This window comes from Macaca fascicularis, chromosome 3 (genome assembly GCF_037993035.2).
Source record: "Macaca fascicularis isolate 582-1 chromosome 3, T2T-MFA8v1.1".
Taxonomy (NCBI): Eukaryota; Metazoa; Chordata; class Mammalia; order Primates; family Cercopithecidae; genus Macaca; species Macaca fascicularis.
This window is the reverse complement of record NC_088377.1, coordinates 2,378,194-2,404,378: the sequence shown is the minus strand read 5'-3', so window position 1 is coordinate 2,404,378 and position 26,185 is coordinate 2,378,194. Positions and strand designations below refer to the sequence as shown.

General features: G+C 42.9%; 4 protein-coding genes and 1 pseudogene across 5 annotated transcripts in view; 1 reads left to right on the top strand and 4 right to left on the bottom strand.

Annotated features, from left to right (window-relative positions):
* Positions 1-26,185, bottom strand: part of TSPEAR (thrombospondin type laminin G domain and EAR repeats) — a 226,175-nt gene that overhangs the window by 173,886 nt on the left and 26,104 nt on the right. The window lies entirely within an intron of this gene.
* Positions 929-1,333, top strand: LOC102125185 (uncharacterized). Its single transcript, XM_045389404.2, has one exon. The coding sequence runs from the start codon at positions 972-974 to the stop codon at positions 1,260-1,262; it is 291 nt and encodes a 96-aa protein (XP_045245339.2). The 5' UTR covers positions 929-971; the 3' UTR covers positions 1,263-1,333.
* LOC102125579 (uncharacterized) lies at positions 8,808-9,381 on the bottom strand. Its single transcript, XM_045389402.2, has one exon. The coding sequence runs from the start codon at positions 9,333-9,335 to the stop codon at positions 8,985-8,987; it is 351 nt and encodes a 116-aa protein (XP_045245337.1). The 5' UTR covers positions 9,336-9,381; the 3' UTR covers positions 8,808-8,984.
* LOC102126226 (MICOS complex subunit MIC60 pseudogene) lies at positions 17,987-20,798 on the bottom strand (annotated as a pseudogene).
* LOC123572439 (uncharacterized) lies at positions 24,272-24,923 on the bottom strand. 2 transcript variants are annotated; one of them, XM_065541120.1, is made up of 2 exons: positions 24,659-24,923; positions 24,272-24,604 (listed from the first exon to the last, which is right to left on the bottom strand). In XM_065541120.1, exons 1-2 carry the CDS (start codon positions 24,875-24,877, stop codon positions 24,527-24,529), a joined length of 297 nt encoding a protein of 98 aa, XP_065397192.1. In that variant the 5' UTR covers positions 24,878-24,923; the 3' UTR covers positions 24,272-24,526. The 2 variants fall into 2 exon arrangements, with proteins under 2 accessions (XP_065397192.1, XP_065397193.1); XM_065541121.1 differs by having other exon boundaries at positions 24,272-24,635; positions 24,696-24,923.

The window sequence follows — 26,185 nt, the reverse complement described above, 5'->3', positions numbered from 1 at the left end:
CACCCATGGCCCAATACCCAGAGTGCAGGATTCCTGCCTTCCCTGGACACACCGATTTCTGCAGCAGCATCCTCACTCTCTCCATGGCCACACTGTCTCCTCACAGAGGCCCCCCCAGACCACCCACTGGCACCCCCATTACTATCTCCTGAACCCATTTTTCCCCGGCACTCAGCCCTGTATGGAATTATTTCATGCATTCATTTCTTCCTTTACTCATTTATTCACTGCCCACTGCTAGAAGGCTCTTGAGGCCAAGACCTCTTTGCTGCTACTACACAATATATATTTGTTGAATGAACAAATAACTTCTTGTATAGATTACTCTATGGCAGGGTTGACTAACTTTCTGCAAAGGGCAGATGGCAAATATTTTAGACTTTGCATGTTACAATCTCTTCCATAACTACTCAGTTGTACCAATGCAGTGCAAAAGAAGCCACAGACGACACATAAACTAATGGCATGCTGTGATCCAATAAAAGTTCATTTGAAAAACAGGCAGTGGGCCAAATTTGGCTCCCAGACCATAGTTTGCCAACCTGTGCCTTAAAGTTTTACTCTACAAAATAAAAGCTCAAAACACATTACTATCTCAACATCTTCCTTGATAGCATGAAACAAAAGTGAACAAACAGGATTTGGTACTTTGAGTCAAGCCAGTGGTGCTATGTGCACAGTAGTAGCCTGAAAAAAATCAACAAAAAACCTGCATAATGTCAAACCAGAACATCCTGTTTACAGAAGAAACTAACCTCGAGGCCAAAGATATTTATGGTAGAGCATAACGCGGGAAAGCGCACGCGGGAAAATAAGATGTTGGGAAACACAGTGGCAGCAACCACGAGGAAGACAACAGTCGTGTTTTTGTGTTACCCAGATGCCCGGGACCCAGGTATAAAGACCACCAGAGAAGCGGCTTCCAGACGTCACCACCCTCCTCCCCAGTACCAGCCCAGCCACACGCCATCATGTGCCAAACCAGCTGCTCCCCAGGCTGCCAGCCAACCTGCTGCATACCCAGCCCCTGCCAGGCATCCTGCTACATGCCCGTGAGCTGCCAGTCCTCCGTGTGCGTGCCCGTGAGCTGCACGCGCATTGTGTGTGTGGCCCCCTCCTGCCAGCCCTCTGTGTGTGTGCCTTTGAGCTGCAGGCCTATCATATATGTGACTCCCTCCTGCCAATCTTCTGGGTGTTGCCAGCCTCCCTGCACCACCATCCTCTGCAGACCCATCTCCTGCAGCGCCCCTTCCTGCTGCTGACCAGCTGCTCCTGGTACACAGGGGTACACACCTGTATCCCTCCATGAACTAGCATCTGGTGGACCCCCAGACTGTACACATGGGGCAGATGAAAAGCATGCTCAAGGAAACCTCTGAACTTTGGGGTGAGAACACGGAAAAATGATTCAGACCTTCTGTGACCCCAGGAACCCCCTCAAGGAAGGCCTGGCTGCCAGAGTCCTTCTCTCACTCCAGCAGGAAACTAAAACCCATGTGAGCCAAATAAATCAGCCGTCCCTTTACACCTCGTCTCTCTCTTTTATCCTCATGTATTTTGTAAGTTCTTTCCTTGAAGGTACCTACCAACTTTAACGGCAGCAGCACCTCTTCAGAGAGCCGCCTTCCTGATGGCTGAGCTGAAGTGGAGGGTTCTTGGTTGGGGGAGTGGCCCGAAGGTGCTGTCCCCACACTCAGTCCTCAAGCTTCACACTGTGGGATAGTAAGATGTTGGGAAACACGGTGGAAACCACCATGAGGAAGACAACTGTTGTGTTTTTATGTTACCCGGATGCCTGGGACCCGGGTATAAAGACCACCAGAGAGAAGCTTCCAGATGGAAAGTGTTAGGGGGAGGGTAGAAGAAAACAATCCTCTACCCAGAAGGAGGGATGGGAAATAGTCCTGGGCCCCAGATCCCATGCAATACCTCAAAGGATTACTATGGCAAAGAGGGCAGGAAACTCTTTCAAACAACAACCACCACAAATACAGCGCAGAGCTCGTCTGTCCCGGGCAGGGGCAGCAGGAAGTTCAAGAAAGTCTCATTCTCCAAGTCCCACATGCAAAGGGCCTGCCTGAGACTGACACTGGACCAGGACAGAGAGCCCTCCTGTCTCCAGCTCCAGCCTAGCAGGCACAGCTCAAAAAGCAACATCAGCCTGCCTCTGGGGAAAGGCAGAAGTGTGTAGAGATCTCCTCTGAATGTCAGGCATGCAGGGGCGTGTGAAAACTGAGGGTGGAGCAAATGCACTGACCTCCCCACCCCTCATCTTAAGCGCAAGCACTGATATACCCTAAACGCAAGCCACTGGTGCACTGAAGGCAACCACGGTAACAACAAAACCCAAACCACCGTCACTGTCTGACCAGATTGATTCATCCACCTCCCCCTACACACTAATGACCTGACAGAAAAAGAGACACACGCATTTCCAGAAGGAAATGTTGATGTCTGATATTCAATAAAAAATTATAAGACATGCAAAAAAGCAAGGAAAAACCAAGCCATTGTCGGCAAAGAAATCAACAAAACTGGATTCAAAAGTGACCCAAGAACTGGGCACAGTTCACACCTATAACCCCAGCACATTGGGAGGCTGAGGCTGGAGAGTTGTTTAAGCCTCGTAGTTCAAGGCTGCAGTGAGCTGAGATTGCACCAGCCTGGGTAAAAGAGCAAGACACTATCTCTAAAAATAAAAAGTAAAATGACACAGGTTTACAGCTATCAGGCTGTAACTTTAACTGTAATGAACAGATTAAAGGGTCAAGGATAAAGCATTAAAACCATATATGAAGAGATGGGTAATTTCATGAGACAGATGGAAACTATAAGAAAGGGTCAAGTGGATATGGTAAAAATCAAAATACAATATCAAAGATGGCTTCCTTCAGTGGGCTCATCAGTATACTTGATACAACCAGGTGTGGAAGCTTAGAATTTGAAGACATGTAAATATAAATTGACCAAATTAAAACACAAAGAGAAAGAGGAGGGTGCAGGAAGACAAGAGAAAAACATCAAAAAGCTCTGGGACAATATCAAATCCTAATTTATGAATGTAATTGGAGTCCCTGAAAGAGAAGAAAGAGAGGGCAGGGCAGAAGAAATATTCAAAGAAGTAATAGCTGAGAAATATTCTAAAAATAATGAAATACATAAAGCCCCATATCCAAAAAGTTCAGAGAACCCCAAATTGAGTAACTATATCTACAAATGACTAGACATGTCACATTAAATCTGTGACTGACAAAAACCAAAGGTAAAAAGGGAAATCTTGAAAGCATCCATATTTTAAAAGCAGACTACGAGCATAAGGACAAAGGTAAGGTTTACATCAGACTTCTAATCAGAAATCACACGACCCAAAGTACATCTTTAAAATACTGAAAGAAAATCTGTCGACCCCATGACACTAAAAGATGAACAAAAACTGAAAGACTTCATTAACCACACACATGCACTATAAGAAATTCTTTAAAAATTTCTTCGAGCCAAGGAATATGACAGCAGATAGAAACTTGGATTCACACAAAGAAAAGAAGAGCTCTTGGCTGGGTGCAGTGGTTCACGTCTGTAATCCCAGCACTTTGGGAGGCCGAGGTGGGTGGATCACCTGAGGTCAAGAGTTTGAGGCCAGCCTGGCCAACATGGTGAAACCCCATCTCTACTAAAAATACAAAAATTAGCCAGGCATGGTGGCGTGCTCTTGTAATCCCAGCTACTCGGGAGGCTAAGGCAGGAGAATTGCTTGAACCCAGGAGGCGGAGGTTGCAGTGAGCCAAGATTGCACCACTGTACTCCAGCCTGGACGACAGAGCAAGACTCTGTCTTGAGGGGAAAAAAAAGAGAGAGAGAAAGAAAAGAAGAGCTCTAGAAATTATTTTAAAAGAAGATAAATATAAAAAGCATTATAACTAATTGACTGTCCAGAGCAAAAATAGTGACAATGCATTGTGGGATTTTTAACATAAGTAAAAGTAAAACATGGCAACAATCACACAAGGAATATAAAAGAGGACATGGAGGTACACCGCCGTCAAGTCCTGCCACTTACAGATGAGGTGGCGTCATATTACCCGGAGGTATACTTTGTTACAGTAAAGGTTTATATTGTAAATCTTAGGCCAACTAAGTTTGAAAAGACGTATTAGGCTATTATCGCCTTGCTATAAGGAAATACCTGAGACTGAGTAATTTATAAAGGAAGGAGGTTTAATTGGCTCACAGTTCTGCAAGCTGCACAGGAAGCATAATCCTGGCATCTGCTCAGCTTCTGGGGAGGCAGAATTGTGAGCAAACTTACAGGCACGGTGGAAGGTGAAGGGGGAGCAGGCACATCAGTGGCCAGAGCAGGAGCAAGAGAGAAAGACAGGGGAGGGGCCACACGCCTTTAAACAACGAGGTCTCCCAAGAACTCACTCTCTGTCTCAAGGACAGCACCAAGGGGATGCTGCTAAACCATTCATGAGAAATCCACCCCCATGATCCAATCACCTCCCACCAGATCCCACCTCCAACGATGGAAATTACAATTCAACATGAGATTTGGGCGGGGACACAAATCCAAACTCTATCAAGATGTATACAAAAAGTAGATATAAAAGGGAAAAACTAAGAATGCTAATCCAAAAAGTGGCATAGAAAGAGGGCGAAGATAAAAAGGAACAGATGGAACAAATAGAATACAAATAGCAAAGTGATATTTTACATTAAGTAGATCAAAAATTAAATTAAATTAAATGCAAATCATCTAAACACCAAAACTAAAAAACAGAGATTTTTAATTAGATTAAATAATTCAGGATCCAACTATATTCTATCTACCAGAAACCTCACATTAAATATAAAAACATAGATAGGTTAAAAGTAAGCAGATGGAAAAATATACCACACAAACATTAATCAAATAAAATTGGAATGGTTATATTAATATCAAACAAAGTCAGCTTCACAAAAGAAATATTACCAGGGATAAAAAGGAATATTACATAATGATAAAGCATCAATTCACCATGGAAACATAACAACTCTAAATGTGTAAGCACCAAACAGCCAACTTTCAAAACACACTCAACAAAAAAACTCAGAAGGTAAAGGAGAAACAAATAAATCAGATTGGTCACTAGACTTCAGCTTCAAGAGAACAAGTAGATAGAAAATCAGGAAGGATACAGAAGGCCTGGACAACACCATCAATCAACTTGACCTAATGGATATTTATAGAACACTCCACCCAACAATAACAGATACACATTCTTTTCAAACACATGAAACATTCACCAAAAAGACTATATTCTGGCCGTAAAATAAACTTCAACCCATATAAAAAAAGTTGAACTAACACAATGTATGTTCTCTGACCACAAAGAAATTAAATTAGACATTAACAACAAAATGATAACTAGAAACACCCTGCAGAACTGTAAACTAGCCAACACACTTCTAGATAACCCATGGTTCAAAGAAGAATCACAAGAGAAATTAGAAAATATTTTGAATTAAATACAAATTAAAAGAAAACATGTCAAAATATATGGAACATGGCTAAAATGGTGTTTAGAGGGATAAAATTATATCAGTAAGTGCTTATATTCACAAAGAAGAAAGTCCTGAAATCAGTTATCTAAGTCTGCACTTTAAAGAAAAGAAAGCAAATTAAACTCAAAATTAGCAAAATAAATAATTAAAAATCTGCAAAAAAATAATGAAGTAGAAAACGGAAAAAATTTCAATGAAGCCAAAAGCTGCTTCTTTGAAAAGAACAATGAAATGAATAAGCATCTAGCCAGAGCGATCAGGAAAATTATAATAAAAAGAAAGAAGAGACACAAAATAGCAATATTAGGAGTGAAAAAGAGGCATCATTACAAATCTTACAGTTATTAAAAGCATGATAGAGGAACGACGTAAACAACTTCGTACCACTAAATTTAATAATGTACATAAAATTGGCACTTTTTTTTAAAGTATGAAAGCTTATTCCAGAGAAGTAGGTAGCCTGAATAGTATCACATCTATTAAAGAAGTTGAATTTTCAGTTAAAACCTTTCAACGAACAAAACTAGAGGCAAATGACTTCCCTGGAAAATTCTACCAAACATTTAAAGAAGAAATATAACCAATTCTACATGATCTCTTACAGAAAATAGAAGGAAAGGAATCATTCCCAATTAAATTTATAGGGCCAGCATAATCTTGATATCAAATTTGAACAGAAGTATTACAAGAAAACTATATACTACTAATAATATCTCTTATGGATATAGATGCCAAAATTATCAACGAAATACTAGCAAATTCAAACCAGAAATACGTAAAAGAGATAAAAGGTCGTGATCATGTGGGATTTATCCCAAGAATGCAAGGTTGGTTCAGTGTTAAAAAATCAACTTATATAATTCACCATATCAACAGACTAAAGAGGAAGCACCATATTATTATCTCAATAGATTCAGAAACGGCTTTGGATAAAATTCAACATCCATTCAGAACAAAAACTGTTAGCAAACTAGAAATTAAAAGCAACTTCTTTTAAAGAACATCTGTGAAAACCTATAGCTAATATCATACTTAATGATGAAAGACTGTATGCTTTCCCTTAAAATCAAGAATAAAGCAAGAACATTCGCTTTTGCCTCTGCTGTTTATTACCATACTGGACTTCCCAAACAGTGAAGTAAAAAGCATGCAGGCTGGAAAGGAAGAAATAACACAGTCTCTATTAACATATTATATTATCGTCTACCTAGAAAATCCCCCAAATTCTACAATAAAGCTACAAGAACTAGTAAGTGAATTTAACAAGGTCAAAGAAAAAATGCCAATATACAAAAATCAATTTATTTTAATATACTAGCAATCAACAATCAGAAATTGAAACTTAAAAATAGGACCATAATAGCATTAAACATTATAAAATACTTAGGGGTAAATTATGAGGAAATAAAATATATACAGTGAAAACTACAAAATATTGATGAGAAAAATCAGAGAAAACCTAAATAAATGGACCATGTTATGGATGGCTGGATATGTCACTCTCCCCCAAACTGATCTATAGTTTCAATACACTCCCAATCAAAATCTCAACACAAATTCTGCAGATATTGATAAGCTTATTCAAATATCTGTATGGAAAGACAAAGAAACTAGAGTAGCCTAAACAACTTCTTAGAAGAAGAACAAAATTGGAGAACTCACACTAGCTGATTTCAAGACCTGCTATAAAGCTGCATTTATCAGGACAGGACGGTGTTGGCAACAAGACACTTAGCATATGACCCAGCTATTCCACTCCTAGACGTTCACCCAAGAGAGAGAAACAAATATGTCCACGCAAAAACCTGGACTCACTAACACATGCCCCATGTGGAGCACTAGCAGCACAGAACGTGGGCTCCAAGTGGCCCTGAGGGCCCCACAGCTCTGGAGGGCAGGGGCTGAGCCAGGCCTCATCCATGCTTCCCTCCAGAAGCATTTTTTGGTTACCAGCCCTCCCTCCTCTCATGCTCTGATTTCCAGTTTCACCTCCAACTCCCAGCCTGGGGGACCAGAGTGCTTACATGTGTGCATAAGTGTGTGCATGTTGTATAGTGCACACATTGCATGTGTTCATGGGTTTGAATGTGTTCAGCTGCAAGCATTTATATGTCTGGATTGATTGGTTCCATTTCTTGCTTAGTTTTATCCAAAATCCCCCAATTTAAACAACACAATAGGTCCCTGATCACCTTGCCTAAAAGATGATGAAACAAGTTTTTCAACTCTAAACTCAACATCTGCCTCCAAGGCAAATAGAAAGCTTGGAATCTAAGACAGCCAGTAGTGAGAATGCCCTTCGGGGACAGTTCTGGGCTATACTATCTGGAATAGTAGGCTCCTGGGGCAAGAGGGCTGGCCCATCTACTGGGGAACGTTTAACCTGAGACAGCCACAGCAGAGCCCCCCAGAAGGAGAATGCAGCCCAGACAGGGGAAATGCGGAAGAACGCCACCAGCACAACACAGACTGGGAAAAGCAAGTTCCAGATTACATTCAGAATAATTCCTTTTTCATATCATCAGAAATTACTAAATTAGAAAACACACATTGCAGGAATACACAGAGATATGACTCAACTCTATTTTTTCTAGAAAGTAATAGAATAAGGAGCACACAATCCCAATAGTGGCTGCCCCAAGAAGTTCGTGGTAAATTATTGATGATGTTCTCATTTCTATGTCAGGCAGTGGGTTCATGGGGGTTTATTGTATTAGGATTCTCAGTAATTGGTCATCAGTCAATCAGTAAGAGCTGAGCCTCTGGGGACCAGTGATGGGAGTGTGTGCTGCAGAACTAATCCAGTTCTGTAAACCCGAGATCCTCCCCGACCTGGGAACAGGACGTCCACCAACCACATGGGAAAACCTGATCCTCGGTCCTCTGAGGCTTTGGCCATCAGTGCAGGGCTTGCTGGCCTGGAGCAGGAGTGGACAGCCAGTGGGGAAGACCACTCACTCCACCACAGGCGGGTAAGTCACTGCTGTGGCCACCGCATCTGGGCCCTGGGAGTCTTGGGCGAGACCATATGGGCATCTTTAGCCGTGCCCTCCACCCGGGACACCACCTTCTGATGAGGACTGTGTGAAGGGACCACTGAAGAGAGTTTAGCAGCAAATTCTATGTAATCAGCCGAATAAACAGCAGGGAGTATGGAAATAAAAAAGAAAGACCAGAAACGCAGAGCTGCATAGGGAAAGCTGGTTTATTTGGCTCTCGTGGGGTCAGAGAATGACTCTAGGACCCTGGACTTCCCTGGGGGGATGGGCAAGGTCAGCAAGGGCTCCAGATCATTCTGTCATATTCTCGATCCAGAATTCACAGGGTTCACTGAGCATGCTTTTCACCTGCCCCATGTGCAGAAGACCAACTGAGGACTCATCCAGGGAGTGTGCAGGTGTGGCCTCATCTGCACTGGGAGCAGCGGGTCTGGAGATTCATGGTCAGCAGCAGGCAGGGATGCTGCAGGAGATGGGTCTGCAGAGGACGCTGGCGCAGGAGGGCTGGCAGCACCCGGAGGACTGACAGGAGAGAGCCGCATAAACAACGGGCCTGCAGCTCACAGGCACGCACAGGGAGGACTGGCAGGAGGGGGCCACACACACGATGGGCCTGCAGCTCACAGGCACGCACACGGAAGACTGGCAGCTCACAGGCACGCACACAGCTGGCTTGAAGCTCACGGGCACACACACGGAGGACTGGCAGCCCACAGGCACGCAGCAGGATGCCTGGCAGGGGCTGGACACGCAGCAGGTTGGCTGGCAGCCTGAGGAGCAGCTGGTATGGCACATGGTGGTGTGTGGCTGGATAAGGTCGAGGCAGAAGACAGTGATGTCTGGGGATGGCCTCCCTGGGCAGCCTTTATACCTGGACCGAGGCATCCCCACAACACAGAAGCACGCCTGCCTTCCTTGTTTTTCTTCCTCAGTGCTGTCTCCTGGAGCTTAATTTTCTGTTGTAGGTGTCTCTGGGTTTTGTTTGGCCCTTAGTTTCATGACTAATTGTACCTTCTTTGAGCTCTTGGTATGCTTGGAAACCAGCCAGAGTGTTTTACTGTCTGCATCTGGATTCTTCTTTGTTCTTTAAAATTTTTACCTGAGTTACTTTTGTGAGATTCAAAAAACTCAGATCTCCAGATTTTCCTCTCTGTGTGATGATGGTCCTTAAAAGATAGAAGTTTACACTCCTCCCATGGCTCAGGAAGGCTCCATAGTCAATGTGAGATAGAATAGAGTGTTTCCAGCTGTTCTGTGGATGTCCTGAGAGCTTAGAGCTGGATGAGAGAGTTAGCAGATGGAGAAAGAACATGGAAATCACTTGTCCATAGGATGAGTGGGGACAAAGGGTGTGGGTCACAGAGAACTTCTTGTGAGTGGTGACCATGGATCTTTGTCTTGAGAAATCCTCCTAGTTAAGAACCAAGATGAAACAACACCACTGGCCCTCATGCATGGAGACACAGCTCTAAGGAAATCAAGTTGGTCCAAGTGTGTTCCCAGGGAAGCATGTCAGGCCAGTGAAGTGCCCCGTGGACAGCCACAGCAGGATATGTGTGAGCTGAATATAGAAGGTTCCAAGGGCCAGAATGACTTCTGGGCATGTTCAGCAGAAAGCCATGTGCACCCCGTACTGCAGGGACAGTAGAATCTCTGAGCCTACAGATGTCAACACCAGATCACTTGGAACTTGGCACCATAATAACAGAACGAAGGAAAAAGCCACGTGATCATCTCAATTGATATAGAAAAGGCATTTCACAAAATTCAAGATGCTTTCATGATGACAACAATCAACAAACTAAGAATAGAAGAAAACTACCTTAACACAATACAAGCCATACATGAAAGACCCACAGCAAGCCTCATACCCAATGGTGAGAGACTGAAAGCTTCTTCTCTAATATTGGGAACAAAGCCAGCATAGTACTGGAAATTTTACTAAGAACAACTAGGCAAATTTTTGTAAAAGAAAGAAAGAAACAAACAAAAAGCATCCAAATTGGAAAGCAAGAAGTAAAGTTAACTCTGTGATATGATTTTTATATGTAGAAAACTCTAAATATTCCACAAAAAAACTATAAGAAGTAATAAATGAATTCAGCAAAGTAGCAGGATACAAAAGCAAAACACAAAAATCAGTTCTATTTCCATAAACTAACAAGCATAATCTCAAAAGGAAAGTACAATAACAATTCCATTTACAATACATTAAAAAGAATAAAATAGGAGTTAACCAAAGAAGTAAAATAATTGTGTAACAAAAACTACAAAACATTGTTGAAAGAAATTGAAGGCAACATAAATAAATGGAAACACATTCCATGTTCATGAATTGGAAATTGTTAATATGTCCATACTAACCAAAGCAATCTACAGATTCAATGCAATTCCTGTCAAAATCCCAAGGATGTTTATTGCAGAAATAGAAAAACCCATCCTAAAATTTATGTGGCATCTCAAGGGACCATAAATAGCCAAATCAATCATAAAAAAAGAACAGAGCTGGAGGAGTCACACTTTCTGATTTCAAAACTTACTACAACACTACAATAATCGAAGCTGTGGTACTGGCATAAAGACCAATATATAGACTAATGGAATAGCATAGAGAGCCCAGAAATAAACTCACAACTACAGTCAAATAATTTTTGACAAGGCTGTCAAGACCTTTCAATCAGGGAAGGACAGACTTTTAACAAATGGCAATGGGAAAACAGGATATCCACACACAAAAGATTATTTTTAACCCTTACCTCACACCATATACAAAATTAACTCAAACAGGATCAAAGATAGAGAATCTCAGTAGAGAAATCAAAACTATTTTTTAAATGGGAATGCTAGAACTAAAAACTACAATAGCTGATATTTTAAAATCCACATGATAGACATAAAAGTAGAATGAGATTGAAGAATAGTCCATGATCTTGAAGGCACATCAATAGAAATTATCCAAAATGAAGGAGAGGAAGAAAAAGAATTAAGAAAAATGAAAAGAGCTTCTGAGACATCATTAAACAGCATTGCATATATGTAATATCAAACTATAATCCCAGCACTTTGGGAGGCCAAGGTGGGTGGATCACAAGGTCAAGAGATTGAGACCTTGGCTAACAGGGTGAAACCCTGTCTCTACTAAAAATACAAAAATTAGCTGGGTATGGTGGCACGCACCTGTAGTCCCAGTTACTTGGGAGACTGAGGCAGGAGAATCACTTGAACCTGGGAGGCAGAGTTTGCAGTAAGGAGAGATTGCACCACTACACTCCAGCCTGTGACAGAGTGGGACTCCATCTCAAAATAAATAAATAAATAAAAATAATTTTTTTCAAAAAAATAAAGCACTGGGCATTCTCCCCTAAAACACAAAGCTACAAACACAGAGCCTCCTCTGCCCCTCAGCAACAAGGGGACAAGGGTGAGGGTTTGGAGGGCTGTACTTTCAGTTAAAGAGAAGCTAGCTGTTTGCCTGCAGTATAGACTAAGGAGCCTGGAGCCTGGAGCCTGGACTGAGGCTGCCAGGTTGAAAACCTGAGACCATGACATCGGGTTCTGGCACACTCCATTGCTACTGGAAACAGCCGTCCCAGTATTCCCACCATCCTCCTCCTCGGCTTATGGATCACCTGCAGGAGGTGACACACCTTGTTGGGATGAAAATCCGGGTGCACTTTGCCCTAGCAGTCCCACCCCGAGAAGTCCTACCCCCAGAACACTAACAAACAGATTGTGGGATGGGTTTGCAAATGTTTTTATCAGCGCCATCTGTAATAGCAGACTCTTGGGAACAACAGGCCTGCCCATCTACTGGAGAGCATTTAACCTGAAGTAGAAACATCAGAATCCCAGGAAGCAGCCACGCTGGATACAGAATACACCCATGAGAAATGCAGAGGACCTTTGGCAACTCTATACAGAGTGGGAGACATAAGTCTCAGAAAATTACTCAGAATAATGCCCTTTTCATATCACTCAGAACCACTAAGTTAGAAAACACACATTTCAGGAATACAAAGAGATATGACTCAACTCGACTTTTTCTAGAAAGTAACAGAATAAGGGGCACACAATCCCAACAGTGGCTGCCCCAAGAAGTCCATGGTAAATTATTGATGATGTTCTAGTTTCTGTCAGGTAGTGGGTTCATGGTTCATAGGTTGGGGGGGGGGTTGTTACAATCATTAATAATCGATCAATAAAAAGTGGGCAGGCTCAAGATGGCTGAGTAGAGGCACCTGACACTTGCCTCTTCCACAAAGAAGAACCCAAAAGAGTAAGTAGGTAACAACATTTTGAATGGGACATCTAAGAGAGACACTGGAATTCAGCAGAGAAGTGACAGGAAATATGTGAGGCACAGAAGGAGAGGGAAGGGAGGCAGCTGGCCCAGTTGGAATCAGTCGGGAGCTCACAGAGACTCCCCAGTGCAGGGAAATGGTAAATGAGAGATTCCCAGTTGTCTACATTTCCACCATGGACTCAGCATGGACCTGAAACCCTAGCCATGGGAGAGCCTCTTGTCCTTCACAGGCCCTGAGACTTGCATAGGGATTTGCCAGGATGCTACATAATGGCATTGCTCCAGAGAAAGAGCCCACGCTGGGTCCCACACATCCACCAAGTCCGGAGCAGCCAGCTGTAGCATGGTACCATTTTGAGAGCCCAGCCCCTAAAAGTCTGCATCCTGCCCTGGGTCCCAACAGATCCTGTATCTCCACATCCCTTCAGCCCTACTGAATCCCACAACCCCCACCAACTCAGAAGGGCTGCAGGAGTGCAATACCAGCTGGACACATCAATAGGCAGGGGTTACCATGCACTTGCATGTACCCTGAGTACAGGCTTTCCACACCCACCATCATAAATTATCCCACACTATTCACCATAGCCTGTGTCCATGCATACTGTGTGGCCTGGCACTGCACCCCCAGTGCCCAAGCATACCATCTGGGGGCCTGGTGATCCCCCCCACGCAGTCCACCAATGCCGGCCATCTATGCACTCCTCCCAGGGACCTAGGGATGGGCCCACCCAGCCTGCCACTATCACCAGTGCCCACTTGCATGTGCCACCTGGGAGCTTGGGGACTGGCTTGCCCAGCCTGTCACAACCACCGCTAACATTAGTAAGTGCTTTCTGAGAGCCCAAAGGCTGTCTCACCATTGCTACTACCATCATCCATGTCAGACACACTGCCCAGTGGCCCAAGGACCCATCCATGCATCCATCCTACTGCTGCCACTGCTAGCACACAAGCAAGCTGTCTGGAGGCCCAAGAATCAGCCTACCTGGACATGGTAACACCAGTGCCAGCATATGCTACTCAGGGGCCTAAGGACAGGCACATTTGGCCCACTGCTGCCAACACCGGGGCCTGAGATCTGGCTAACCTGGTATTTCTGACCCCAGAAAAGCCTCACCACAGCCTCCACTGACAATCACAGCCAAGCCGCTGAGGAAATCACAAACACTACTGATGCTGTTCATAGCCAAAGAAATCATACACAGACTAAACTACTGCATGCACCCAGAATAATAGCTAAAGTATCCCACCCAGCCACCACCATAGACATATCTTCAGGAAAAAGTCTTCTCATAAAAAAACCAGTCCCCAAAATTGGAAGAAGTGATTGTTACGTCAGATGTGCAGATATCAACATCCGAGGACTCAAGAAACGTGAAAAAACAAGGAAATGTCACACCTCCAAAGGGACACAAGAATTGTGTAGCAGATTCAAATGAAAAAGAAATGTGTGAATTAGCAGAAAAAGAATTCAAAATAGTGATATTAAAGGCATTCTGTGAGATATAAGAGAACACAGATAAACAATACAAATAAACTGAAAAACAATTCAGGATATGAATGAGAATGACCAAAGAGACAGACATCATAACTGAAGAATCAAACAGAAATCCTGGAAATGAATAATTCAATAAATGAAATAAAAAGTCTATTTGAGAGCTTCAACAATACAGCAGATCAAGCAGAAGAAAAAATTTCAGAAGTTGAAGACTGGTCTTTTTAAACAACTCAGTCAAAAAAAAAAAAAGAAGAATAAACAAAGCCTATCTGACATATGGAAAACTATAAAGTGAGCAAATATGCTAATATTGGATGTTCCAGAAAACAAAGAGAAGCCCAGCCCAAAGGCATAGAAAACCTATTTAGCAAAGTGATAGGTGAAAATTTCCCTAGTCTAGTAAGAGATTTAAACATTCAGATGCAGAAAGCTCAGAGATCCTGATATGGTTTGGAATTCTACCTCTGCCAAAATCTCATGTTGAATTGTTATCCTCAGTTTTGGAGAAGGGGCTGAGGGGGAGGTGATTGGATCATGGGGGCAGATTTCCCCCTTGCAGTTCTCATGATAGTAAGTTCTCATGAGGCCTGTTTGTTTAAAAATGTGTAACACCCCCCCATTTTCTCTCTTCCTCCTGCTCCAGCCATGTAGGACATTTCGGCTTCCCATTTACCTTTTGCCATAATTATAAGTTTCCTGAGGCTTCCCAAACCACACTTCCTGTACAGCCTGCAGAACCATGAGCCAATTAATCCTCTTCTCTTTATAAATTACCCAGTCTCAGGTAGTTCTTTATAGCAATGCAAGAACGTACTAACACAGATCAACAAATAGATACAATTCAAAAAGTTCTTTTCCATGGCACATTATAGTCAAACTGTCAAAAGTCAAAGACAAGGAGAGAATTCTAAAAATATAAAGAAGAAAGCAACTAGTCGTATATAAGGCAACCCCCATCAGACTAACAGTGGATTTCTCAGCAGAAACCTTACAGGTCAGGAGAGAATGGGATGATATATTCAAAGTGCTGAAAGAAAGAAACTGATAGCCAAGGATACTATACTTAGCAAAACTATCCTTCATAAATAAACAGAAATAAAGTCTTTCGTGGACAATCAAAAGCTGAGGGTATTCATCACCACTGGACTGGCCACATAGGAAATTCTTAAGAGAATATTACAATTCTAAATCTATATGCCCCCAACACCAAAAGAGCCAGATATACAAGCAAATATTATTAGATCTAAAGGAGGAGATAGACTCTAATACAATAACAGTTGAGGACTTCAACACCCCACTCTCACCAGTAGATATATCATCCAAACAGAAAATCAACAACAACAACAAAAAATTGGATTTAAACTGAACTTTAAAACAAATGGACCTAATAGGCATTTAAAGAACATTTCATCCAACAGCTGCAGAATACACATTCTTCTCATAAGCACATGGAACATTATCCAGGACAGACCTTATGTTTGACCACAAAACAAGTCTCAACTAACTTTAAAAAATCAAAATCATATCAAGTATCTTTGCAGACCACAATAATTAAAACTGGATATCAGTAACAAGAAGAGCTTTGGAAACTATACAAATATGTGGAAACTGAACGACATGCTCCTAAATGACTATTGGGTTAATGAAGACATTAATAAGGAAATCAAAAAATTTCTCAAAAAAAAAAAAAAGGGAAACACAACATATCAAAACCTATAGGCTACAACAAAAACAGTGCTAAGAGGGATATTAGTAGTAATAAATGCCTACATCAAAAAGGCAGATGTGGTAGTGCCTATAGTCCCAGCTACTAGGGAGGTTGAGGTGAGAGGATCACTTGAACCCAGGAATTTAAGGCCAGTCTGAGCAACACAGTAAGACTCCATCTCAAAAAGAAAAGTAAAAAGATTTCAAATAAACGATCTAATGATGCACCTCAAGGAACTAGAAGAGCAAGAACAAACCAAATCTAAAATTAGTAGAAGGAAAGAGACAATAAAGAATATAGCTAAACAAAATAGACTTTAAAAAAATACAAAGAATTAACAAAACAAAAAGTTGGTCTTTTAAAAAGATAAACAAAATCAATAAACAGCTAGCTAGGCTAACCAAGTGAAAAAGAAAGAAGACCCCAATACACAAAATCGGAAATGAAAAAGGAGACATTACAACTGATACCATGGAAATACCAAAGATCATCTGGCTGGGCACAGTGACTCATGCCTGTAATCCTAGCACTTTGGGAGGCCAAGGCAGGTAGATCACTTGAGCCCAAGAGTTTGAGACCAGCCTTGGCAACATGGCAAATGCCCAACTCTATAAAAAATACAAAAATTAGGCTGGGCGCGGTGGCTCAAGCCTGTAATCCCAGCACTTTGGGAGGCCGAGACGGGCGGATCACAAGGTCAGGAGATCGAGACCATCCTGGTTAACATGGTGAAACCCCGTCTCTACTAAAAAATGCAAAAAACTAGCCGGGCGAGGTGGCGGGCGTCTGTAGTCCCAGCTACTCGGGAGGCTGAGGCAGGAGAATGGCGTGAACCCGGGAGGCAGAGCTTGCAGTGAGCTGAGATCCGGCCACTGCACTCCAGCCTGGGCGACAGAGCAAGACTCTGTCTCAAAAAAAAAAAAAAAAATACAAAAATTAGCTAGTTATGGTGGCACATGCCTGTAGTCTCAGATACTCAGAAGGCTGAGGTGGGAGGATCACCTGAGCCCAGGAGGTCAAGGCTGTGGTGAGCCATGACCACGCCATGATTAGGTCACTGCACTCCAGCCTGGGTGACAAAGGGAGACCCTGTCTTTAAAATATATATATATATTTTTTTTAATATATATTTTAAATATATAATTATAAAATATATTTTTATATATAATATATACTTATATTTTATATATAAAAGATTATCAGAGACTATATTCTAAAAAGCTGGAAAATCTAGAGGAAATGAATATTTTCCTGGACATATACAACCTACCAAGATTGAATCAAAAAGAAATAGAAAACCTGAACACACCAATAATGAGTAACAAGATTGAATCAGTAATAAAAAGTCTCCCAGCAAAGAAGAGCCCAGGCCTGAATGGCTTCACTGCCAAATTATACCAAACACATGAAGAACCAACACTAATTCTCCTCAAATTGTTCCAAAAAATTGAAGAGGAGGGAATTCTTCTTAACTCATTCTATGAGGCCAACATTACCTTGATACCAAAACCAGACAAAAGCACAGTAAAAAAAGAAAAGTACAGACCGATATCCCCAATGAACATAGATGCAAAACTCCTCAACAAAATACTAGCAAACTGAATCCAGCAGACCATCGAAAAGATAATATACCATGATCAAGTGGAAATTATCACACAGATGCAAGGGTGACTCAACATACACAAATCAATAAACATGATACATCACAGCAACAGAATGAAGGACAGAAAGTATATGAGCATCTCAATAGATGCAGAAAAAGCATTTGACAAAATTCAATATCCTTCATGATAAAAATTCTCAACAAACTATGCACAGAAGAAACATACCTCAAAATAATAAAGGCCATGTATGACAAACCCACAACTAACATCATATTAAATGGAAAAAAGCTGAAAGCCTTTCTTCTATGAACTGAATGAGACAAGGATGCATTTTTTTTTTTCAGTTTTCATCTTGTTTATTCAGTTTGCTCCGAGGGCAAAATCAACAGTAGTAGAGATCACAAACATTATTTTGATTGGCCTCACAAGTCTGATCAGTAAAACCTGAAAAACAGAAAATGTTACCTGAGTTGCAAAAGAAAGCACTCCTGGAGTTCACTAGCGTGATAGCAAGTGGAAAGAATATAAATGCAACAGGTGTTCACATTTAGAACAGTACTTGTAAACCTGCTCATTTCTAGACAATGCTGGGACCCTTGTTGCAAACCCATCATATATCACTGCTGATTTCCTTGACATGAAATACGACTTTACGAAAATCTTCCTAGACCTTACTCTGGCTGCATTTGAGTGGTTCCTATGCCTACGGCACTGGCATATGCTGTCAAGATTTCCACTGTAGGGTCATTCGGGCTTCCTTCAGCCAGTCCTGTGCCACTCGTCTGGATTCCCACTTCGGCTGATTGACAAACTTTGCTGCTAGCTCTAGATCACCATGCTCAATGCAATAGGAGGCGTATGACAGTAATTTAAATGTGTTTATATCCTCAGGTCAGAGCTCCGGGGGCGGATTCAGTTGCTGAGGCAGGAATAGAAGCAGGGACTGTAGGTAGGAGAGGAAGTACTGACACAAGCTATTGCTGGTTTCATCAATCATTGCTACCCTTTGGGCCAGTTTTTGAACAGTATAAAAGCAGGCTCTAAGGGTCTCTTCACTGTACACTCTACGGGTCAGGGACTCTGGAGGGATGGCTGTGGTTAAAGTTTGGGTAAATTCATTATCAGAACAGTTGGCTTTGATGGCCTCAACTGCACTACCCAGTGGGACAGTAGGCGTTTCTGTAGATGAGGTCTGCATGCCGTACTTTAATGCCTCCACTGAAAGCCAGAGTTGGTAGGCTTTTCTGGCTTCCTCTTCAGCAACTGCATGACTCTGAACAGCCTGTTCAATTCCTCTGAGTCCGGCATAGTCAGTGTTTATATCCAGAGTAAAGTTGTCAACTTGCTCTTGACTGAGACGACAAAACTGTAATTCTTGTTCTGAGAGTTTCTCAGACAGGTTCTACTCAAATTCACACTTCAGTTCCTGTTCTTGTACCCTAAGGACATCTCACAAGTGGTGATCAGTGTGGGCAGCGGCCTGTCAGTGAAGCTGGGTTCTCATTTCATTCTCCATGGCGTCTCTGACTTCCTCTATCTTTCTGTCCTATTCAGACTGCATTTTACTTCTGTGATGTTCTAATGCTTTTGCTGCTGCAGAGTCAAATGCCTGCTTTTCTTCCAGCTTTTGTTTCTCCAAGGCTAATGTGATGTGCTGCTTTTCTGTGGCCATCTGTTCTGCTAGCTCTCTGTTCAGCTGGTCAATATGACGATGTGCATGAGCAATCAGGGAGTTCAGGTCATCAGTAGAGAGTTTGTCCGCTAGGTCAGAAACACTCGTTCCTTTCCACCCAGGAAGGACTTCTGGAGTAATGAAATCATCCCAAGCTTGGACCACCAGCTCATGATACTGAGATACCACCTTAGCCTCAAATTGAGCTGCTTGGACCTTTTTGACCACATTATCCAGATCAACTATCGTGTTGTGAAGTTTATATGAGGCTTGGCCCCAGCAACCTCCTCTTTCTTTGCATTTTCAGTCACACTTTTCATCTTCTCTAACTCTTCTTTGGCTTTGAGAAGGGCATCAGCAGCTTCCTCTGCTGCCTTTCCGCCTTCTTTCAACGCACCCTGCACTGTACGCCACTTAGCAGATTTCTTCTTGCCCTCAATCTCAGAATTGTCCGTGGCAGCTTTCAGTATGTTGGAGTGCGCATTGACAGCCTGGACCGCAGCGTTCTGAGCTGAAATAGCCTGCAGAGTGACACTTGGAGTTTGCCTCAGAGCATCTTCTAAGCTCTTGGCTAGAGACTCAATTTTAACTTGTTCTTGTTTTTCCTGTTGTGCAAGGCAAGCTGCAACTTCTTCAGGTGCTCGTTCCCTTACAGAAGATGAGGATGCTTCTTCTGAAAGTGGAGGGGTGTGGGTTTTCCTTCACCAATTTCAGGGTGATCAGTTTTTAAAGATTCCTCATGCTGAACCCCAGGGACCAACAGCGTATCACCTGCTGTTGCTGAAGCTGGAGTATCTCCCTTTGGCTTTTGGAGTTGTGAGGCAGGCTATTTAGACTTTTGTTACTTCCAATACACTAGAGATTTTTGGTGGACCAGACTGAATCAATTTCTTTGGCAATGGAACATTATAAGGTGCGGAACCAAGAACCATCTCGAAGAGTTTGTCTGAGTAAGGTATGGTTTTCTCCACACTTTCCCGGAAATGGGACTCCCATTTGGCATACAGGATAGTGCCACCAATACCTCCACCAACAAAGAAGAGGCCAGCTCCAGCAATTTTGCCAGTAGTCAACCCAGAGCTGCCTGAAATAGAGTATCTGTGGCATGGTCGCAATGGGCGGAGGACAAACTTCCCACAGAGACAACTCTGGGCAGCGGGGGTCACACCTGATAACTGACAGGCCCACAGAATCTCTGTCGAGCAGACAGTGCTGCTGGTGGACACGGGAGCTGCCATAGCGGCATGAGTAAGTAGAGGCATGCGTGCATATGTCAAGGATGCCTATTTTAATCACTCCTATTGACATGGTTTGGATCTGTGTCCCCACCCAAATCTCATATTTAATTGTAATCCCCAGTGCTGGAGGTGGGGCCGGGTGGGAGGTGATTTGATCATGAGGGCCATTTCTCATGAATGGTTTAGCACTGTCCCTGTTGGAGGTGTCATAATAGTGAGTTCTTGTGAGATCTGGTTGTTTAAAAGTGTGTGGCACCCTGTACCACCCCACACCGCTCCAGACATGTGAAGCATTGGTGCCCCTCTTGCCTTCTGCCATGATTGTAAGCTTCCTGAGGCTGCCCCAGAAGCAGAAGCCTCTATGGTTCCTGTATAGCCTGCAGAACTATGAACCAATTAAACCTCTTTTCTTTATAAATTACCCAGTCTCAGGTATAGCTTTATAGCAATGTAAGAATGGACTAATACACCTATTCAACATAGTACTGGAAGCCCAAGCCAGTGCAATCAGGTAAGAGATAGAAATAAAAGCCATCCCAATTGGAACAGAGGAAGTCAAATGGTCCCTCTTTGCACATGACATGATTTTATATTTAGGAAAACCTAAAGACTCCACCAAAAATCTCTTAGAACTGATAAACAAATTTAGTAAAGTTGCAGGATACAAAATCAACATATAAAAATCAATAGTGTCTTGATACACCAATAACAAACTAGTTGACAAAGTAAGCAAAAAGGCAATCCATGAAGGCTAAAACAACTCTATCTTGGATGCTAATCTGCCATATGGACTTCTAGTTAACCTGTTCTTGGAAGGCCTCTAAGATTTCCAGTTTAATCTACTGTTCATTGTATAAGAGCACATACTATAAATCTTGCTTCAAAACAACCTTGATGTTATTGTACTTCAATTGATTACAGAGCCCTTCTAAATCATGTATGCCCTTTCCTTATGGTATATAAGCCTTGGGTGTGGATGGGGTAATGGCACAGGGATCCGCCAACTTATCTTATCACCACCCAAGTCACACATGGCTTCTGTTTTAAGTCCTTATTAAATGTTTCTTCCTGAGAAACTGGATCTGTCAGTTTCTCTTTTTTTTTTTCTGTGGCCATCTGTTCTGCTAGCTCTCTGTTCAGCTGGTCAATATGACGATGTGCATGAGCAATCAGGGAGTTCAGGTCATCAGTAGAGAGTTTGTCCGCTAGGTCAGAAACACTCGTTCCTTTCCACCCAGGAAGGACTTCTGGAGTAATGAAATCATCCCAAGCTTGGACCACCAGCTCATGATACTGAGATACAACCTTAGCCTCAAATTGAGCTGCTTGGACCTTTTTGACCACATTATCCAGATCAGCCTCTTTCTGTGGCCTCTCAGCTTCCTTGAACTTTGGGGGTAGGTTTACACAGACCTGCCCACCATGGAACACAATCTCATTCACAATAGCTATTTTAAAAATAAAATACCTGGCAATAAATATAACCAAGGATGTGAAAGACCTCTGCAAGGAAAACTACAAAACACTGATAAAATAAATTGAAGAAGACACAAATAAATGGAAAGACATTCCATGTTCATGGATCAGAAGAAATGACATTGTTAGAATGATCATACTACCCAAAGCAATCAACAGACTCAATGCATTCTCTATCAAAATGCCAATGACATGTTTCACAGAAGTAGAAAAAACAGTCCTAAAACTCATATGGAACCAAAAAAACCCTGTAGGCATCACACCACTTGACTTCAAAATATATTACAAGGCTAAACAGCATAGTATTGGTATAAAACCAGACACATAGATCAATGGAACAGAATAGAGAACCCAGAAATAAATCCATATATTTACAGCCAATTGATTTTCAACAAAGGTGCCAAGAATGTACAATACAGAAAAAAAAACCTCAATAAATGGTGCTGGGAAAACTGGATAGCCACATGCAGAAGAATGAAACTGGATCCCTACTTCACATCATATACAGAAATCAACTCAAGATGGATCAAAGCCTTAAACGTAAGACTGAAAACCATAAAGCTACCAGAAGAAAACATAAATGAAATGCTCCAGGACATCGGTCTAGGCGAACAGTTTATAGCTCAGACTACAAAAACACAGGCGACAAAACCCAAAATAGACAAATGAGATTATATTAAACTGAAAAGCTCTGCACAGCAAAGGGAACAATCAATAGAGTGAAGAGACAACCTGTTAAATGGGAGAAAATATTTGTAAACTATGCATCTGAAAAGTGACCAATATCCAGAATAGGTAAGGAACTCAAACAACTCAACAACAACAACAACAACAACAACAACAACAACAACAAATAATTCCATTGATAAATGGGCAAAGCACCTGAATAGGCATCTCCCAAAAGAAGACATACAAGTGGCCAACAGGTATGCAAAAAAAAAAAAAAAAACTCAACATCACTAATCATCAGGGAACTGAAGTCAAAACTAGAATGAGATAGCATCATCTTACCCCAATTAGAATGGCTATTATCAAAAAGACAAAAAATAACAGATGCCAGTAAAGATGTGGAGAAAAGAGAACTCATACTTCATTTGTGGAAGTGTAAATTAGTACAGCCATTATCAAAAACAGTACAGAGCTTTCTCAGAAAACTAAAATAAAACTACCATACTATCCAGAAATCCTGCTACTATTTATTCAAAGGATAGGGAATTGGCGTATCAAAAAGATACCTGCACCCCCATGTTTATTGCAGCACTATTCACAATAGCAAAGATACAGATTCAACCTAAGTGTCTATCAATAAATAAATGAATCAAGATACTGTGGCATATATTCACAATGGAATCTTATTCGGCCATAAAAAAGAATGAAGTCATGCCATTTGCAGCAACATGGATGGAACCAAAGGTCACTGAAGACAAATATTACATGTTCTCACTCACATGTGGGAGTTTACAAAGTTGATCTCGTGGAAGTAGAGTAGAATGATATTACCAGAGGTGAAGAGGGGTGTGTGTTAGAGGGGAAGTGAGTTTGGTTAATGGGTACAAACATGCAGTTACACAGAAAGAATAAGTTCTAGTATTTGATATCAGCATAGGGTGACTACAGTTAACCATGTATTGTATGTCTCACATCAGCTGGAAGAGAGAGTGTAAAATGTTCTCAACACGGAGAAGTGATAGACAAGGTGATGAATATCCTGATTTCATCATTACATATCCTCTGTGTGTAAAGTATCACATATACCCCATAAATACATAAAGATATTATGTATCAATTTTTAAAAAGTGCCATATGTGGACCAGTGATGGGAGTGTGTGCTGCAGAACTAATCCAGTTCTGTAAACCCGAGATCCTCCGCAACCTGGGAACAGGACGTCTACCAACCACATGGGAAAACCCGATCCTTGGTGCTCTGAGGCTTTGGCCATCAGTGCAGGGCTTGCTGGCCTGGAGCAGGAGTGGACAGCCAGTGGGGAAGACCACTCACTCCACCACAGGAGGGTAAGTCACTGCTGTGGCCACTGCACCTGGGCCCTGGGAGTCTTGGGAGAGACCACATGGGCATCTTTAGCTGCACCCTCCACCTGGGACACCACCTGCTAATGAGGACTGTGTGAAGGGACCACTGAAGAGGGTTTAGCAGCAAATTCTATGTAATCAGCTGAATAAACAGCAGGGAGTATGGAAATAAAAAAGAAAGACCATAAACGCAGAGCTGCATAGGGAAAGTTGGTTTATTTGGCTCTCGTGGGGTCAGAGAATGACTCTGGGACGCCGGACTTCCCTGGGGGAATGGGCAAGGTCAGCAAGGGCTCCAGATCATTCTGTCATATTCTCGATCCAGAATTCAGAGGGTTCACTGAGCATGCTTTTCACCTGCCCCATGTGCAGAAGACCAACTGAGGACTCATGCGGGGAGTGTGCAGGTGTGGCCTCATCTGCACTGGGAGCAGCGGGTCTGGAGATTCATGGTCAGCAGCAGGAAGGGATGCCGCAGGAGATGGGTCTGCAGAGGACGCTGGCGCAGGAGGGCTGGCAGCACCCGGAGGACTGACAGGAGAGAGCCGCATAAACAACGGGCCTGCAGCTCACAGGCACACACACGGAGGACTGGCAGGAGGGGGCCGCATACACAATGGGCCTGCAGCTCACAGGCAGACACACAGAAGACTGGCAGCTCACAGGCAGACACACGGCTGGCTTGAAGCTCATGGGCACACACACGGAGGACTGGCAGCCCACAGGCACGCAGCAGGATGCCTGGCAGGGACTGGACACGCAGCAGGCTGGCTGGCAGCCTGAGGAGCAGCTGGTATGGCACATGGTGGCGTGTGGCTGGATAAGGTCGAGGCAGAGGGCAGTGATGTCTGGGGACAGCTTCCCTGAGCAGCCTTTATACCTGGACCCAGGCGTCCCCACAGCACAGAAGCATGCACCTGTTGTCTTCCTTGTTTTTCTTCCTCAAGGCTGTTTTCTGGAACCCAGTTTTCTGTTGTAGATGCTCATGTTTTTTATTTGGCCCTTTGTTTCATGACTAATTGCACCTTCTTCAAGCTCTTGTTACATTTGGAACCTGCCCAAATTTATTGGTGATGCACAGGCAGTTTTAGCTCCACCTGCCTGATATCTGCCTCCCTTCATTAGTTCCACACTGAAGCAGACATGAGTGGTACCCAAAAAACCTCCTCGAATCACAACTTCTGTTGCATCAACCAGAAACTTTGGGGAAGAGACCAGAACTGAATATAAACAATGTAATCACACTGGGAAACCTGCTGGAGTGAGTGATGCAAAACTGGCTACTCTATCAACCATACAGTTGAGATTTAGGAGATGCTCGTTTTCAGGCAGCGGTTAACCAGCAGTGCAGACTGTGATTCCTGAGAGAGAAGAAACTTAGGAGATAAACTCCCACTTCCCAGCTCTCTGCTGGGGCAGGCTTCCAAAATGCAGTGTCACCAGCTGCAGTCTGAGCAAAATACAATGGTCCAACTCTGCCAAGGAGGAAGGGCCAGTGCCCATGCAGTTGAAGCCCTGGAGTCCAAGGAGCAGAGAAGCGGAAAGAAGGGTCCATGTGGAGAGCAGCCCTCGCAGTGTGGGAGTTGACTGTGAATCTGTGGGATGGGCCGGGCTGTGTATTCCCAGGGCAAGGCCACCACAGGCTCACCAGAGAGAAGCTGCTGGAGGATTAAGAGTGAAGCCCCCACTCCAGCCCCCACACCAACATCCAGCCGAGACCCCCTACAGCCTGGCACCAAATGAGTAAGGACCAGACTAGAGTGAGACCCGCCCATATGGTCACATATGGTCTTACGTGACCTAGTCACCAAGTAACCCATTTTAAAGGTTAGGTGTCTTACGAGTCGATTACAGAAGAACAAGGACGCGTCTTTGATATTTACCTGCTCCTTTACCTCCCCCCATGCCCTCTACTCCTTCCTGCAGGTCAGGGCCCACCTGGCCTCATCCTAGTCAACCTAAAGCACATCCGTGCATGTTGCGTGCATTCTGGCTTGGCGTACACAATGGAGCGATCTGCCAGGCAAATTATGCGCACAGCCATGAAGTATAACCTGGGATTGGACCTGAGAACAGCTGCCTATGTCAATGCCATTGAGAAAGTCTTCAAAG